Source organism: Kogia breviceps, chromosome 9, assembly GCF_026419965.1.
Source record: "Kogia breviceps isolate mKogBre1 chromosome 9, mKogBre1 haplotype 1, whole genome shotgun sequence".
NCBI classification, from domain to species: Eukaryota; Metazoa; Chordata; class Mammalia; order Artiodactyla; family Physeteridae; genus Kogia; species Kogia breviceps.
In genome coordinates this window covers 112,125,697-112,141,632 of record NC_081318.1, presented here as the reverse complement: position 1 = coordinate 112,141,632, position 15,936 = coordinate 112,125,697, and the positions used below count along the sequence as shown (strand labels likewise).

The window sequence follows — 15,936 nt, the reverse complement described above, 5'->3', positions numbered from 1 at the left end:
ATATTTGAAGAGATTATAGTTGAAAACTTCCCTAATATGGTAAAGGAAATAGTTAATCAAGTCCAAAGTGCAGAGAGTCCCGCACAGGATAAATCCAAGGAGAAACACGTCAAGAAACATATTAATCAAACTATCAAAAATTAAATACACAGAAAAAAATATTAAAAGCAGCAAAGGAAAAACAACAAATAACATACAAGGGAATCCCCATAAGGTTAACAGCTGATCTTTCAGCAGAAACTCTGCAAGCCATAAGGGAGTGGCAGGACATATTTAAAGTGATAAAAGGGAAAAACCTACAACCAAGATTACTCTACCCAGCAAGGATCTCATTCAGATTCGATGGAGAAATCAAAACCTTTACAGACAAGCAAAACCTAAAGAATTCAGCACCACCAAACCAGCTTTACAGTAAACGCTAAAGGAACTTCTCTCTAGGCAGGAAACACAAGAGAAGGAAAACGACTATAATAACTAACCCAAAACAATCAAGAAAATGGTAATAGGAACATATGTATCGATAATTACCTTAAATGTAAATGGATTAAATGCTCCAACCAAAATACATAGACTGGCTGAATGGATACAAAAACAAGAACCCTACATATGCTATCTACAAGAGACCCACTTCAGACCCAGGGACACATACAGACCAGAAGTGAGAGGATGGAAAAAGATATTCCATGCAAATGGAAATCAAAAGAAAGCTGGAGCAGCAATTCTCATATCAGACAAAATAGACTTTAAAAGAAAGACTATTACAAGACACAAAGAAGGACACTACATAATGATCAAGGGATCAATCCAAGAAGAAGATATAACATTGGAAATATTTATTCACCAAACATAGGAGCACCTCAATACATAAGGCAAATGCTAAAAGCCATAAAAGGGGAAATCGACAGTAACACAATCATAGTAGGGGACTTTAACACCTCACTTTCACCGTGGACATCATCCAAAATGAAAATAAATAAGGAAACACAAGCTTTAAATGATACATTAAACAAGATGGACTTAACTGATATTTATAGGACACTGCATCCCAAAACAGCAGAGTACACTTTCTTCTCAAGTGCTCATGGAACATTCTCCAGGATAGACCAAATCTTGGGTCACAAATTAAGTCTTGGTAAGTTTAAGAAAATTGAAATTGTATCAAGTATCTTTTCTGACCACAACGCTGTGACACTAGATATCAATTACAGGAAAAAATCTGTAAGAAATACAAATACATGGAGGCTACACAACACACTACATAATAACAAAGTGATCACTGAAGAAATCAAAGAGGAAATCAAAAAATACCTAGAAACACATGACAACGAAAACAGGATGACCCAAAACCTATGGCATGCAGCAAAGGCAGTTCTAAGAGGGAAGTTTATAGCAACACAATCCTACCTCAAGAAACAAGAAACATCTCAAATAAACAACCTAACCTTACACCTAAAGCAATTAGAGAAAGAAGAACCAAAAACCCCCAAAGTTAGCAGAACGAAATAAATCATAAAGATCAGATCAGAAATAAATGAAAAAGAAATGAAGGAAAAAAGAGCAAAGATCAATAAAACTAAAAGCTGGTTCTTTGAGAAGATAAACAAAATTGATAAACCATTAGCCAGACTCATCAAGAAAAAAAGGGAGAAGACTCAAATCAACAGAATTATAAATGAAAAAGAAGTAACCACTGACACTGCAGAAATACAAAAGATTATTAGAGATTACTACCAGCAACTATATGCCAATAAAATGGACAACCTGGAAGAAATGGACAAATGCTTAGAAATGCCCAACCTTCCGAGACTGAACCAGGAAGAAATAGAAAATATAAACAGGTCAACCACAAGCACTGAAATTGACACTGTGATGAAAAATCTTCCAACAAACAAAAGCCCAGGACCAGATGGATTCAAGGCGAATTCTATCAAACATTTAGAGAAGAGCTAACTAACACCTATCATTCTCAAACTCTTCCAAAAGATAGCATAGGGAGGAATACTCCCAAACTCATTCTATGAGGCCACCATCACCCTGATACCAAAACCAGACGAGGATGTCACAAAGAAAGAAAACTACAGGCCAATATCACTGATGAACATAGATGCAAAAATCCTCAACAATTACTAGCAAACAGAATCCAACAGCACATTAAAAGGATCATACACCATGATCAAGTGGGGTTTATTCCAGGAATGCAAGGATTCTTCAATATACGCAAATCAATTAATGTGATACACCACATCAATAAACTGAAGGAGAAAAACCATATGATCATCTCAATAGATGCAGAGAAAGCTTTTGACAAAATTCAACACCCATTTCTGATAAAAACCCTCCAGAAAGTAGGCATAGAGGGAACTTACCTCAACAAAATAAAGGTGATATATGACAAACCTACAGCCAACATCGTTCTCAATGGTGAAAAACTGAAACCATTTCCGCTAAGATCAGGAACAAGACAAGGTTGCCCACTCTCACCAATATTCTTCAACATAGTTTTGGAAGTTTTAGCCACAGCCATCAGAGAAGAAAAAGAAATAAAAGGAATCCAAATCGGAAAAGAAGTAAAGCTGTCACTGTTTGCAGATGACATGATACTATACACAGAGAATCCTAAATACCCTACCAGAAAACTACTAGAGCTAATCAATGAATTTGGTAAAGTAGCAGAATACAAAATTAATGCACAAAAATCTTTTGCATTCCTATACACTAATGATGAAAAATCTGAAAGGGAAATTAAGGTAACACTCCCATTTATCACTGCAACAAACAGAATAAAATACCTAGGAATAAACCTACCTAAGGAGACAAAAGCAGAAAACTATAAGACACTGATTAAAGAAATTAAAGATGATACAAACAGATGGAAAGATATACCATGTTCTTGGATTGGAAGAATCAACATTGTGAAAAGACTATACTACCCAAAGCAATCTAAAGATTCAATGCAATCCCTATCAAACTACCAACGGCATTTTTTCAGAGAACTAGAACCAAAAATTTCACTATTTGCATGGAAGCACAAAAGACACTGAAGAGCCAAAGCAATCTTGAGAAAGAAAAAAGGAGATGGAGGAATCAGGCTCCCTGACTTCAGACTATGCTACAAACCTACAGTAATCAAGACAGTATGGTACTGACATAAAAACAGAAATCTAGATCAATGGAACAGGATAGAAAGCCCAGAGATAAACCCACGCACATATGGTCACCTTATTTTTGATGAAGGAGGCAAGAATATACAATGCAGAAAAGACAGCCTCTTCAATAAGTGGTGTCGGGAAAATTGGACGCTACATGTAAAAGAATGAAATCGGAACACTCCCTGACACCATACACAAAAATAAACTCAAAATGGATTAAAGACCTAAATGTAAAGCCAGACACTATAAAACTCTTAGAGGAAAACACAGGCAGAACACTCCATGACATAAATCACAGCAAGATCCTTTTTGACTTACCTCCTAGAGAAATGGCAATAAAAACAAAAATAAACAAATGGGACCTAATGAAACATAAAAGCTTTTGCGCAGCAAAGGAAACCATAAACAAGATGAAAAGGCAACCCTCAGAATGGGAGGAAATATTTGCAGATGAAGCAACTGACAAAGGATTCATCTCCAAAATTTACAAGCAGCTCATGCAGCTGAATATCAAAAAAAACCAAACAACCCAATCCAAAAATAGGCAGAAGACCTAAATAGACATTTCTCCAAAGAAGATATACAGATTGCCAGCAAACACATGAAAGAATGCTCAACATCACTAATCATTACAGAAATGCAGATCAAAACTACAATGAGGTATCATCTCACACCAGTCAGAATGGGCATCAACAAAAACTGATAATAGACACTGGAGAGGGTGTCCAGAAAAGGGAACCCTCTTGCACTGTTGGTGGGAATGTAAATGGATACAGCCACTATGGAGAACAGTATGGAGGTTCCTTAAAAACTACAAATAGAACTACCATACGACCCAGTAATCGCACTATTGGGCTTATACCCTGAGAAAACCATAATTCAAAAAGAGTCATGTACCACACTGTTCATTGCAGCTCTACTGACAGTAGCCAGGACATGGAAGACACCAAAGTGTCCATCGACAGATGAATGGATAAAGATGTGACACATACATACAGTAGAATATTACTCAGCCATAAAAAGAAAAAAAAATCGAGTTATTTGTAGTGAGGTGGAGGGACCTAGAGTCTCTCATACAGAGTGAAGTAAGTCAGAAAGAGAAGAAACAAATACCGTATGCTAACATCTAAAAAAAAAAAAAAAACTGGGTCTGAAGAACCTAGGGGCAGGACGGAATAAAGACGCAGACATAGAGAATGGACTTGAGGACGTGGGGAGGGGGAAGGGTAGGCTGGGACGAAGTGAGAGAGTGGCACAGACATATATACACTATCAAACGTAAAACAGACAGCTAGTGGGAAGCAGCCGCATAGCACAGGGAGATCAGCTCGGTGCTTTGTGACCACCTAGAGGGGTGGGATAGGGAGGGTGGGAGCAGATATGGGGACGTATGTATATGTATAACTGATTCACTTTGTTATACAGCAGAAACTAACACACCATTGTAAAGCAATTATACTCCAATAAAGATGTTAAAAAAAAAATTGCAGTGTCTACTTAAGATGCCACGTCCGACCAGGATTCGAAAGGACAGCACAACCCCTGAAGTGTGAAGGTGACCAAAACCTCAGCATATGTTATTAGTCCTGCTTCTGTTACAGTTTACACAGCACTGAGCTTGAATATTCCTCAACGCTTAGAGAAACTCATTATTTTTAAAAATGCAGCTCAATTTCTCCTTCTGGGTTTTTCAGTCAATTTTAAGGTATTTTCTGTTTTTGCAAAGAATGTCCATTTCATCTTGATTTAAAATACAATAGTAGGTGCATATGCATAGCGTGTCTTCACTTTTCCCATTTTAAAAATGACTGGGTTTTACGTGCCTTCATTTCTACTCTCCAAGTATTTTAATTCCCCCTTGTTTCTGTCTGTCTGTGTAGAAAAGACAGGTGTCTGTGCTTGCAGTTCACCCAGGGTGGCCGGGGGTCGCTCACACAGCACGCGGCACAGCGGGTGGGTGGGAGGCAGAAAGGGATGGGGCAGGCGGGTCTCTAAACGGCTTCAGGGGTGAGATGCACTTCGAGGATGCTGAGAACTGCCGCTGTTTCTGAACAAACAATGACACTGCACCCGTGTGCTAGGAACTGGCCTGCCTGCCAGGAGTTTCTGATTCTGCTTTTGAGTCAAGCGGTGGGCTTACTCTCCCTGGGGCCTGGGGCTGGGGCAGACCAGGCGAGCGGTCTGGACCTGAGCCTGTGAGTGGGAGTGACATGTGTCACTTCTGTGGATGGGAGATGCCCCCTCCCTGGCTCTGCCTTCCGTTCCCCGGCTGAGGTCACGACGGGGCCACGCCACCTACCGTGTCTGAGCTGGATCCGTCTATGCTGTTAGAGCTGCTGAGGTTGGTTTTTTTGTGGGTTTTTTTGCCATTTACCAATAACCTGAGATGCCATGTAATTCAGTTTTTTTGTCTATTTCACATATTGAGGAATTATCCAAAATTTTGCCTGAGGGGGGGAAAGGGTTCTGCTACATAAAAATAAAATTAGGGAACCACTAGACTTGAGAGATCATCTTGCAGAGGGAAGGTCTGTACCAGGGACTTTCATTCTTTCAGATTTCACAAAGCAATCAAATGTGGGGGAAAAAATCTGTCACTGTCTTCAGGCTCGGCAAATAATTTGCCAAGTAAGACAGCACACACACACACATCAAAAATTAACCACTGATCTACCACCATATCAACAATTTTTTTTATCAACATATTGTTGATAGAATGGTAGATCAGAACATCGGACTTTTGTAACGTTTATTTCAAGGTTAACTAAGTACAAAGGACACAGTCTCAGATTAAAGCCTAAACCTGTTACCATGAGCACTTAGCTTCATGGGAAGCTGACCGCACTGTCCGTATCTGTTTCGTTTTGCTTTGCACTAGAGAAGACGTCTCCCCAACTTCTCAGTAGTCAGAGGACTGGCTTTTAGGGACCACGGGCCTGGACCCTGGGATCCAGAGAGATCAGGAGTTTGGCTGTGAGCGGGAAGGTAGGCGGCACCATCAGACGGGAGGGCGGAACACACCTGAGCCGTTTCCCAAGTTCTACCTGGGCTTCTTAAGAAGGCCCCACCGGGGGCGTGCTTGGAGTCTCAGCCGGCCCATCTCCAGGCACCCCCTCTGCACCTGTACTACGAGGGCCGCGCCCTCCCCTAGGTTCTCATGATGATTAAACGGGGTGACGTGAAGCTCCCTCCGGGCAGGTGCAAAGAGGCACCAAACATCACGGTGTTGCCACCAGAGCTGGGATGCTCTGCCTCTGCTCTGTACACCTGGGCAGCACGCCCCCACGCCCCCTGGCGAGCCGTTGCCTGTGTTTGCGCTGCTTCTGGGCGCTGGAAGCCTCCTCTTGGCTCCAGACTCCACAACGCCTGTGTGCCAGGGCTGAGGCTCCTCGGCTGCTGTTGTGCCCGACAGCCACTGTAACTGTCTTCTCCATGTCAAGTCATTCATTTCAGAATCCCCTGTGTGTGTGTGTGTGTGTGTGTGTGTGTTTAAAGCCTCTTTAAGAGGCTTAGACTTTTTTAAAAATTTATTTTTTGGGGGCTGCGCTTGGGCGGCTTGCAGGATCTCAGCTCCTCAACCAGGAATTGAACCAGGGCCCCGGTAGTGAAAGCGCTGAGTTCTAACCACTGGACCACCAGGGAGTTCCCTACAGAAACCTGTATTGATGAAGCAAGACCTTGCTCTTGGGGAAGAATCTCTAGGGCAGCTTAAGAAACATCTAGAAGGTGGAGAGGGTGGGAAGGAGATGGCAGGTTACTAACACCGTTTTCGTACTCCTTGTGACGCCCCTGTAGTCTTTATGAAATCATTTAGGAAACAATGGAATAGCAGGTAGAGGAACAAAAGCAGGTATTAGCCAGTTCTCTCCTCTGGAGGCTTGAGCTATACCTTTTCTTAAAGAAAGTGTACCAGTGTTGGTACTTAAAGGCATGGGAAGGTCTAGGTTAATTCAAAAGAAGGCCTTCCTCTCAAAAAAGCCCTGGGATTTCAATACCGTCCAAATTGCCCAATATCAGCCACCACAGACCTGCTTCCTGGCCAGAGTGGGAGACAGTGGGAGGGCAGAGCTTTACACTTCAGCTTGAGGCCCCGAGGTCTCCGATGTGCTTCCTCCACGCGGGGACATGGCACGTCCGGCCCACTATTAGGGGGCTAGGGTGTCGGAGGGTTAAAGCTGGGGGAGGGACCTCTCATCACTCACTACAGACAAGACCTTCACATCAACCACGAAAAGAGGAAACCCAACGTTTCCTTGGTCTGTGGCAGCAAGACCCCCCTCGGAGGCCCAAGAACCGGCCTCTGGAGATGGTGCAGGTCCCTGGTCCAAAGCCCGCCTCTGCCGACCTGGCAGGGGCGCCGTCTCGGGCTGACTCCAGCCCTGCCCATGACATCCAGCAGGCAGAGGGGAGAAATGGTTTCAAAAGACGGGGGAGGCCAACGCAGACACGGGCGTTTGGGTCGGCTGCCCCTTGCATTCAACTCAAATTTTCTGAGCGTCTCTTCTGTTCCGAGCGCTAGGCCGTCCCAGCTCTGGGGTTCTGGGGGCAGCCAAGCAGGATGACGCCCAGGCACGAGAACATGTAGAGGGAGTCTCTCCTGGCCAGGTCCCTGCAGCCCGCAGACCGGTCTCCCCGTGGAGGAGAAGAGACAGACCACGGACTGAGCCGGTGCTAGTGCTCACATCCCAAGAAGCTCGTGACGCAGCAGAGCCAGGGAAACAGGAGGCTTTTGAGAAGGTTCCCCACTGCTTCAAAGGGCGTTAAGTCCCCGGAGCAAAGCACACGCCCTTCTGGAGGCAACGTGTGGGTGCAGGGCAGGGGCCATCACACAGAACCTGGTCTTCTAATTTCGCTTCCCCCCAGAGCAAGGTGACGGGAGCCAGGGGCGGCTGGGGGGCAGGGAGGGAGGAGACCCAGATGTTGGTAAGGGTCCCTCATTTCAGATGCCGGTGCTGGCCACTCGGTAGAGGCAGGAAGCCCCAGGGCGTGAGCAGCCAGGCCCCGCCCTCATACGGGATGGCGCCGTGGGATGTGCAGTCGGCTGCTCACTCAGGGAAAGGCGGCCAGGACAATGGGACCATGGCTGGAACTGGATGGACGTGCAGCTTTCCCGGAGGCTCTCGGGGGGCCGGCAAGCGTGCTGGTTAGCGATGGAGTTCTGGGGCCAAAACATCGGGGTCCCGGGGCTGACTCTGCCACACGCCAGCGGCCACGTGGAGCACAGCGCCACGGGCTTCAGGCCGGTCACCTGTACAGGTTGTACGTGTATGTCCAGCGCTACCACGAGCCGCGAATGAGGTCAGAGACGTGAGGCACTGCCTGGCCCACAGCGGACGCTCCAAAACGTCCATCACGTCGCGTCAACATACACAGGCACGCATCGCTAGCACTCGTAATAGCCAGGCGTTGCTGCCACTGTGAGCTCGGCCCACTTGCTTCCAGCGCCCGGTCACCCAGTCAAATTACAACGGCGCCAGAGAGGCCCCCGGCCTCCGCCCTCGTGAGGCGGCACCAGAGGTGCTGCCTCATCGCCACGTGTCGCCCACGGAACACGATGCGTCACTACCAGTTCCTTTCTCACCTCCTTTTTGTTTTTTCCAAAACAGGTATTTTTGCAGAGCAAAAGAAAAAACGAAAAGAAAGCACACAAATATACGAAACCTTGCAGGGCTCCCTCCACGTCCGCCCCACCTACACCGCAGCCTCCAGGCTCCCGTGAGCGGCCTCTGTGTTCCCCTGCAGTATCGTGTTTGCATACATGCCAGTGAATCTAAACACACGTTTCCATCCTCTCCCCACCAATGCAGTGACCTCTTTATACAACATTCTGCAGCACTGTGCTTGTTAATTGTTAATAATACACCCTGGAAAATTTCCCACAATGGGACCCAGAGAGGAGCTGTTCCTTTCCAGCCGCAGGGGGCTCCTCTGTGTGCACGTCCCTTAAGCCGGGGAACCAGCCCCCTGTTGAGGGGCACTTGGATTTAACACCAGCTTGTCAGGGCGCAGCCGACGACATATGGTTAACTTTCAGCAACGGGGCATTTCTTCTTCTATTACAGAGCAGTAACATTCAAATGTACACCATTTTTTAACAATTAATTAATTAATTAATTTGGCTGTGTTGGGTCTTTGTTGATTCACACAAGGCTTTTCTCTAGTTGCGGCGAGTGTCGTTGCGGTGCGTGTGCTTCTCATTGTGGTGGCTTATCTTGTTGCGGAGCACAGGCTCTAGGCGCACGGGCTTCAGTAGTTGTGGCTCGTGGGCTCAGTAGTTGTGGCTCACAGGCTCTAGAGCCCAGGCTCAGTAGTTGTGGCGCACGGGCTTAGCCGCTCCGCGGCTTGGGGGATCTTCCCGGACCGGGGCTCGAACCTGTGTCCCCTGCACGGGCAGGCGGATTCTTAACCACTGTGCCACCAGGGAAGTCCCGCGTACACCTTTTTTGTTTCACCAGTGACAAGATAAATAAAACAAAGGAAGGTTCTCGGAGAGAGGAACACGGGTTGCCTCTCCAGGGAGCCCGTGGCATCTCCAAGGAGTATTCCAAGCTCAGCTTCCCACTGTCTCTTGATCTAAGTGACTCTGCCAAGAATCTTGGACCAGCTGGACCCTCAGTGAGGGTTGGGGACTTTTGTAAATAGACACCACTGCATGTGGTGGCCACAGCTGAGCAAACACACTTCCCCCTCAGGCCCCTTGACTTTGGCCAAGTTCGTCTTGACAAGTAACCTGTAACTCTCGAGGACTTTATGTACCTAAGGAATTCCAGAAACATGGTGTGTGTACGTGCAAAGGAACATTTTGTGGGACATTCAAGTGAGATACGCCCGCTGAGCACTGAGCTTGTACTAAAGGGCGTATGAAGTCATCTTGGCAATTTCTGTGAAATCACTGTCGGGTGCGATCTCACGTGAGGGTCCGTGCGAGACGTTTCTTTTAGAATTATTGTCAGGAGACACCATTTCCCTTGAGACTCTACGGTGAGCCACACGATTCGTTATGTTTCCCTCAAGGCCCTGGTTTTTTGAGAATTCGGGTCTGATGCTCCGTCAGGAAAACCATTAACCCCCTGGTGACCTACGTGCACCCTCCCTGACCCGACTCCCTGGTCTTGACCTTTTCCTTCCTGTTGGTTCTCAAGCCCCGTCCCACACCCAGGGTACACTTGGTGACATCTGGAGACATCTGGGGTTGTCTCAGCTGCCTGGGGTGCTACTGGCGTCTCGGGGAGAGACCAGGGGGCTGCTAAATGTCCCGCAAAGCACAGGACATTGCCTGGCCCCAAATGCCAACAGCTCTGAGGCTGGGAACTGGCTCTGGTTCCTCTAACGTTAAGGCTCTGCGGGGAGCTTCTGAGAGTCTGAAAAAATGTGTGAGGACCCTTGATTCCTAGAGCTGGTGACGGAACGTGGGAGGGTGACAGGCACTGTCCCCGGAGAGGGGCGCGCTGACGCACGCTGTGACCGCGGGGCTGACGCACACACGCTGTGACCGCGGGGCTGACGCACGCACGCACGCTGTGACCGCAGGGCTGACGCACGCACGCTGTGACCGCGGGGCTGACGCACGCACGCTGTGACCGCAGGGGACCCACCTTGAGGAGCCTGAAGGCCGTCATCCAGCACGTCCGGCTCTGCTCGTCCTCGGCACAGAGCAACCGCAGCTCCTTGGCCTCGTTCCTGACTCTGTTTGGCTAAAGGAGACGAAGGAAGACCCCGTGGGCGTCACAGGGAACCGGGAGCACACCTCCCGTTAGGCAGGGCTGAGCCCACACACGGCAGGACCTACTGAGCGTCACTCGTGCTCCGCCGGGCACAGACGGACCAGCCCCGGGCGGCTGTGGCCACTTAGTACTTAGCTGAGTGGTCAGCCGTCCTCCCGCGGGAGGTTGTGGGGGAGACAAACGGGAAAGAAACCGCATGGCGGGGGTGGCTGACGGGGCATCTAGCTCCGGGCAGAGAATGCTGATTCCCGGGAGGGGGACCTGCTCCGGGGTCTCAGAAGGAGGCGTCTTCAGTTGCCTCCCAGGAAGACGGAGGACGCAGCCGTGGGAAGGGCCTGCTGGGTGAGCCGGCGTGGGGAGAAGCCCCCGGGGCTCAGGGCTTCTGGGGCATCTGAGTGGCTCCAAGGACGGACCCATGGAGAGGCCCAGGGGGTGAGACCAATGTCGCCCCAGAGCAGGGGACCAGATCAGGGCAAGCAGCGGGGGCAGGTGGTCCCGCCCAGAGGCAGGGCTGGGCTGTGACGGAGGAAAGCCGGCAGGCACAAGCTCGGCGGGATGTCCACGGGGACCCTCTGACCGCAGGCCCGAGGGGCCGCGCTGGGGTGGACACTGGCCCAGCTCTCTGCCTCGGGAATCCGGAGGGGGAGGGGGGCCTGAACGACAGCCCGGGTCCGCTGACACTGCGGGCGGAGCAGAGGCCGCCAGACCCGGCACGTGGGCCGGGGGAAGGGCGCACCGGCCGCCTCGGCCCCGACGGCTCCAGCCCCTCCCAAGGCCACTGCCCACCAGCCTCCCATGCACCTGGGCCTTCAGCTGGTTGGAAGTCAGTTCGTATTACTTGGAACCAAAGAAGCTTCACCAAGTGAAGCAGAAGACGGCGTTTTTGGATGGAATGGGCTCCTTGTGTCCTGTCTCCTCCTCGGGCTCAGAAGGCAGCCTGGCTGGGGTCTCGGGCTCGCTCACTGGCTACCCGATGTGGGCAATGGGGCCGGGTCAGTTCCCACCCTGTGAGCACCTGCGAAGGCCCAGGAAGACGACGGAGGTAGAAGCCTCAGTAGAGGGTCTCGTGCACAGTGGGTATTCAGAAAGCATCTACTAGTGCGATGACCAGCATCACCACAGCTTCGCCGAGGGGGGAGGAGCGGGCCCCCAAAGTGCGTGTGTGCGTGTGTTTGTTCACATAGGTGTGTGCAGGCGTGTACACGCACATGCACGAGTGCACATGGGAGCGTATGTGCGAGTTTGCGTCCTCACGCAGGTGCACGGGGAGAGGGCAGAGCTGTGGTCACCCCTAGTCTAATGTCCTGGGGACGACAAGCCCACACAGAAGGTGTCAGCTCACTCAGTACCCTGGAGGCCACCCGGTGACAGGCTGGCGGTGCCTAAGCCACTGGGCCCGTCGACGGGCATTGTCCATCACAGACTCTTGCTTTTCTCTGAGCATCTGAGCTACTCACGGACGGACACGTCCTAAGCACACAAGAAATATTTTTCTATGAATGAGTAAATCTAGTGTGAAATTACGTTTCTGTTAAAAACCAACCAACCAACAAAAAAAACAGCGCCCGAGAAAGGAGGTCCCTGGTTTAATTCCAAGGTCGCCAGGGGGATGCTGTCTGGGCGTCTCGGAAGGCCTGTGGATGGGGTACCTTTATGCAGAAGCCGTAGTCCGTGGGGGCTCCGTACTGCTTCCTGCCGGCCATCAGGGAGAAGACGCGGCTGTCCTCCAGGCCGGCCAGCAGCTGCAAGTGTCTGGGCTCCTGCAGGAAGGTGCTCAGACTTACGGTGGAGGACTTCTCAGCACAGCCAAGAGCCAGTGTTTCACGCCCCCGTCAACAGAGGGCAGTGTGTGCGTGCTCTCAACACCTCTCCCCTCTTGACAGTCTACAGATTACACCCATCACGTAGAATAAGTGCAAAATTAAAACCACATCCTGCAGCCCCTGCCAAAAAAAACCCCACCCTCCCAGTTCTCAGACAGAAAACGGTTACAATGTTATTTGACACTCTGCCAAATCAAAGCCCCATAAAGTGAAAACCAGAAGATCTGGAAGCTAAGGTCAAGGTTAGGAGCACACACTCAATGCAGGACCCACACCCCCTCTGCTGTGCTGCGTGGTTAGAGTCCAGATGCTTCCGCAATTGTCCCATCCTCCTCCTGAACTCCCCATCTCGCGCGCGTCTGTTTCCTGCTCTAGGCTACGCACGTCCCTGGGCTCAGCATTGATAAGGCTGATGCATAAGCCACACATCAGAGCTGGGAAATCAGGAAGTTACCCTCCCCACTGCATCTGATGAAGACCCCGTCTGCAGAGGGAAGGGCGGCCGGCCGGCCACGCCCCTTCTCTCCTGTGGCCACGCCCCTCCCTGGTGACCACGTCCCCTCTCCAAAGGCCACCCCGCTTCTCTCCTGACTTCCCAGAACAGCAGGACGGTGGCCTGATGCTAGCTCAGCACTTGCCCCTGGGGTCCCCAGCTCCTCCCTCCTCTCTCCTTTGAGAACAGAAGAGACCGCAGCTCTCGGGTGTAAAAGCAAGGCCAAGGTCAGCTGGGTACGTTCCCACGGCAGGCGTCCTCGGACGTTACAGGAAAGAGTGAGGTCAGAGGTGGAAAGACACCAAAGGAGACCCTGGCAAGGCCAGCCCGCAACACCCCAACTGTCCTCGGAGTCGGGCCGCCGTCTTCCAACCCTCACCTCCTCTTCCCACTGGGGATACACACAAAACCGCAATTTATTCCACGAAATACCTACAATAACATGTATCAGATTGCCATTAGGGTGGCAATAATCAAACATCCCGCGGCTATAGCTTGGATGCCAACTTCCAAATTACAGAAACTAAGTTAGCATCTTTCGAGGGACTCAGGCAGGCAGGAGGCTCTGCTCCCAGCCCACAGAAGGGGTCCGGGCTGGCCAGCTTGGGGGTGGGGGAGTGACACAGCCCCGGGATCCCTAGGTCTGTGTCGTCACCTGGTTTCCCAGGTAGGGCTGTGCACCAGGAAATCTGAGTTTAGCTGCTACACAATCAGCTTAGTAAGTCACGAGCTGGGCGGAGCCCAGGGTGCAATTTAAAGTGAAGCCCACGTTTACTGGGAACGCTCCCAGCCTGGTGCGGCTTTAAAACTCACCTTTGAAGCTCCCTTTGTGGAACAGTAGAGGCCGGATCGCCGCAAACACACATACAGCTTCTTCCACGACTTCCTACCCAGCTCCTTCACGTGCAAAAACCCTTGAATCTCAGGACAACTACTGGAGTTTAAAAAATTCTGTTGAAGAGCAAATTTTAAAAGTCAGATAACGCTGACATGAAAATATGGAGGCAGACATATTATCAGCATCGCTGACACTGGCACATTTTACGAATTACTAAAATACTCCTTTTGGGTTACACTGAGTGTTTTCAAGTGATATTTTTCCTTTCTTTAGTCTTAAAATCCCCGTCTACGTTGGGGTTGCCTAAAACATAATTAAGTGTTTAAACGTACACAAGCAAATGGACTTTTCTAACTCTGACAAGAAACACAAAGTCATAGATCTCCTAATGGACAGTGTGTTTAAGCATCCTGCCCTTTATTCTGGTTTCCCGTAAGAATCCCAGTCTGACCCTGAGAGCTGGGGTGACAGAGGGCCAGGAGCACTGATTAGCGGCGGGTGGGCCGGGAGCAAGCACCTGGCCGTCGCTCTGACCGCGCGCCCTCCGGCGAAAGCTCTGGATCCGCCGTCTGTCCACCTCCTGGAATGAGCAGCCTGGTGACAGCCTGCTCTCCCGCTAAGCCCTCCCACCAGCCACACCTCTTTCTTCAGGGAAGAGAGGTCAGGAACCAGATCTGGGCTGACCCCGGTGCGTCCCCTACACTGACTGCGAGGGACACAGCTCCTCCTGCAGACGGCATGGGCCAACTGGGCAGGTGCTGGTGCCCCCCGGGGAAGTGCTTCTGGCGCCTCAAGACACCACCGTGCACGCTCCCCAAGCGTCAAGCCGTCTCGGATCAGGCAACTAAAAAGCAGGAACCCACTTTACCCTCCTCGTGCACAGGCCATGATAACTTAGCCGGGGCGGACAGATGCTCTGGTTGGAGGGCCCAGGACACAGCACAGAGGCTTTCAGCTTCCAGAGGCAGAAAGAGAGCAGGAACAGGAGGGCTCAGGGCAGAATTCTGTAGGAACTACATTCTAGTACTTTCTCTCATATTCAGTGCCACCTGGAGAGTGCTGGTTGCCTTAGTGAATGGTTGATTCCTTTACTACTTAACGTGCTGTTAGGAGACACGTCTTTAGGGGTGCAGAGGAATACCCCGACTTCCCGGGAGAGCGTGAGGCAGCAGTAAGAGTGGAGGGGCACCTGATGGCCCCCTCCGCCGCGGGGAGGGGAGGGGAGGGCCAGGTTTGCTTGGAACAGACCTCAGGAAGCAAGGAGACAGTGAAGACAGGTGTGCTTGTTTTTCGAGTATAAGAAGTTCCTTGTACAAGATTTTTACGGCAACCCAATCATTTTTTTTTTTTTTTTTTTTTTTTTTTTTTTTGTGGTATGCGGGCCTCACTGTTGTGGCCTCTCCCGTTGTGGAGCACAGGCTCCAGACGCTCAGGCTCAGCGGCCATGGCTCACGGGCCCAGCCGCTCTGCGGCATGTGGGATCCTCCCAGGCCGGGGCACGAACCCGTGTCCCCTGCATCGGCAGGCGGACTCCCAACCACTGCGCCACCAGGGAAGCCCCCAATCATTTTTTACTACCAGGTGGACCCAGTGTTTTCATAGAGACTTCCAGGGAGCTGCGCTCGGAGACAGGGGGCGCGGTTTGCAGAGAACACAGGCCCTGCGGCTCCTCCACCCGGCCCTGCCGTTCCGATGGCCTCTAAGTCAGTGTATCCTGTTTCTCAGTGCTTGTTTTGCTTTGAAGGAGCCTGGCTACGTGCACCTTTCCCAGGTAAACACTTATTTCTGGTTACTCTAAATTCCACGAGAGGCCAAGGCTCGTACATGAGTAAGAACGCAACTGCTCCAAGTTTCTACCAGGCCCCCAGGACAGCCTGAGAGCTTCTACGCAGAGACCCCAGCAGAAGCC

The 15,936-nt window shown here is 50.3% G+C and overlaps 1 protein-coding gene across 5 annotated transcripts in view; it reads right to left on the bottom strand.

Moving 5' to 3' along the window:
* GRB10 (growth factor receptor bound protein 10) overlaps positions 1 to 15,936 on the bottom strand; it is a 188,244-nt gene that overhangs the window by 18,653 nt on the left and 153,655 nt on the right. For all 5 annotated transcript variants that reach the window (XM_059074699.2, XM_059074698.2, XM_067042955.1 and 2 more), the window contains 3 exons: positions 14,003 to 14,140; positions 12,523 to 12,633; positions 10,745 to 10,843 (listed from right to left, as the gene is read on the bottom strand). In XM_059074699.2, the coding sequence (XP_058930682.1) occupies positions 10,745 to 10,843; positions 12,523 to 12,633; positions 14,003 to 14,140 (348 nt within the window). The remainder of the gene's footprint in view (positions 1 to 10,744; positions 10,844 to 12,522; positions 12,634 to 14,002; positions 14,141 to 15,936) is intronic.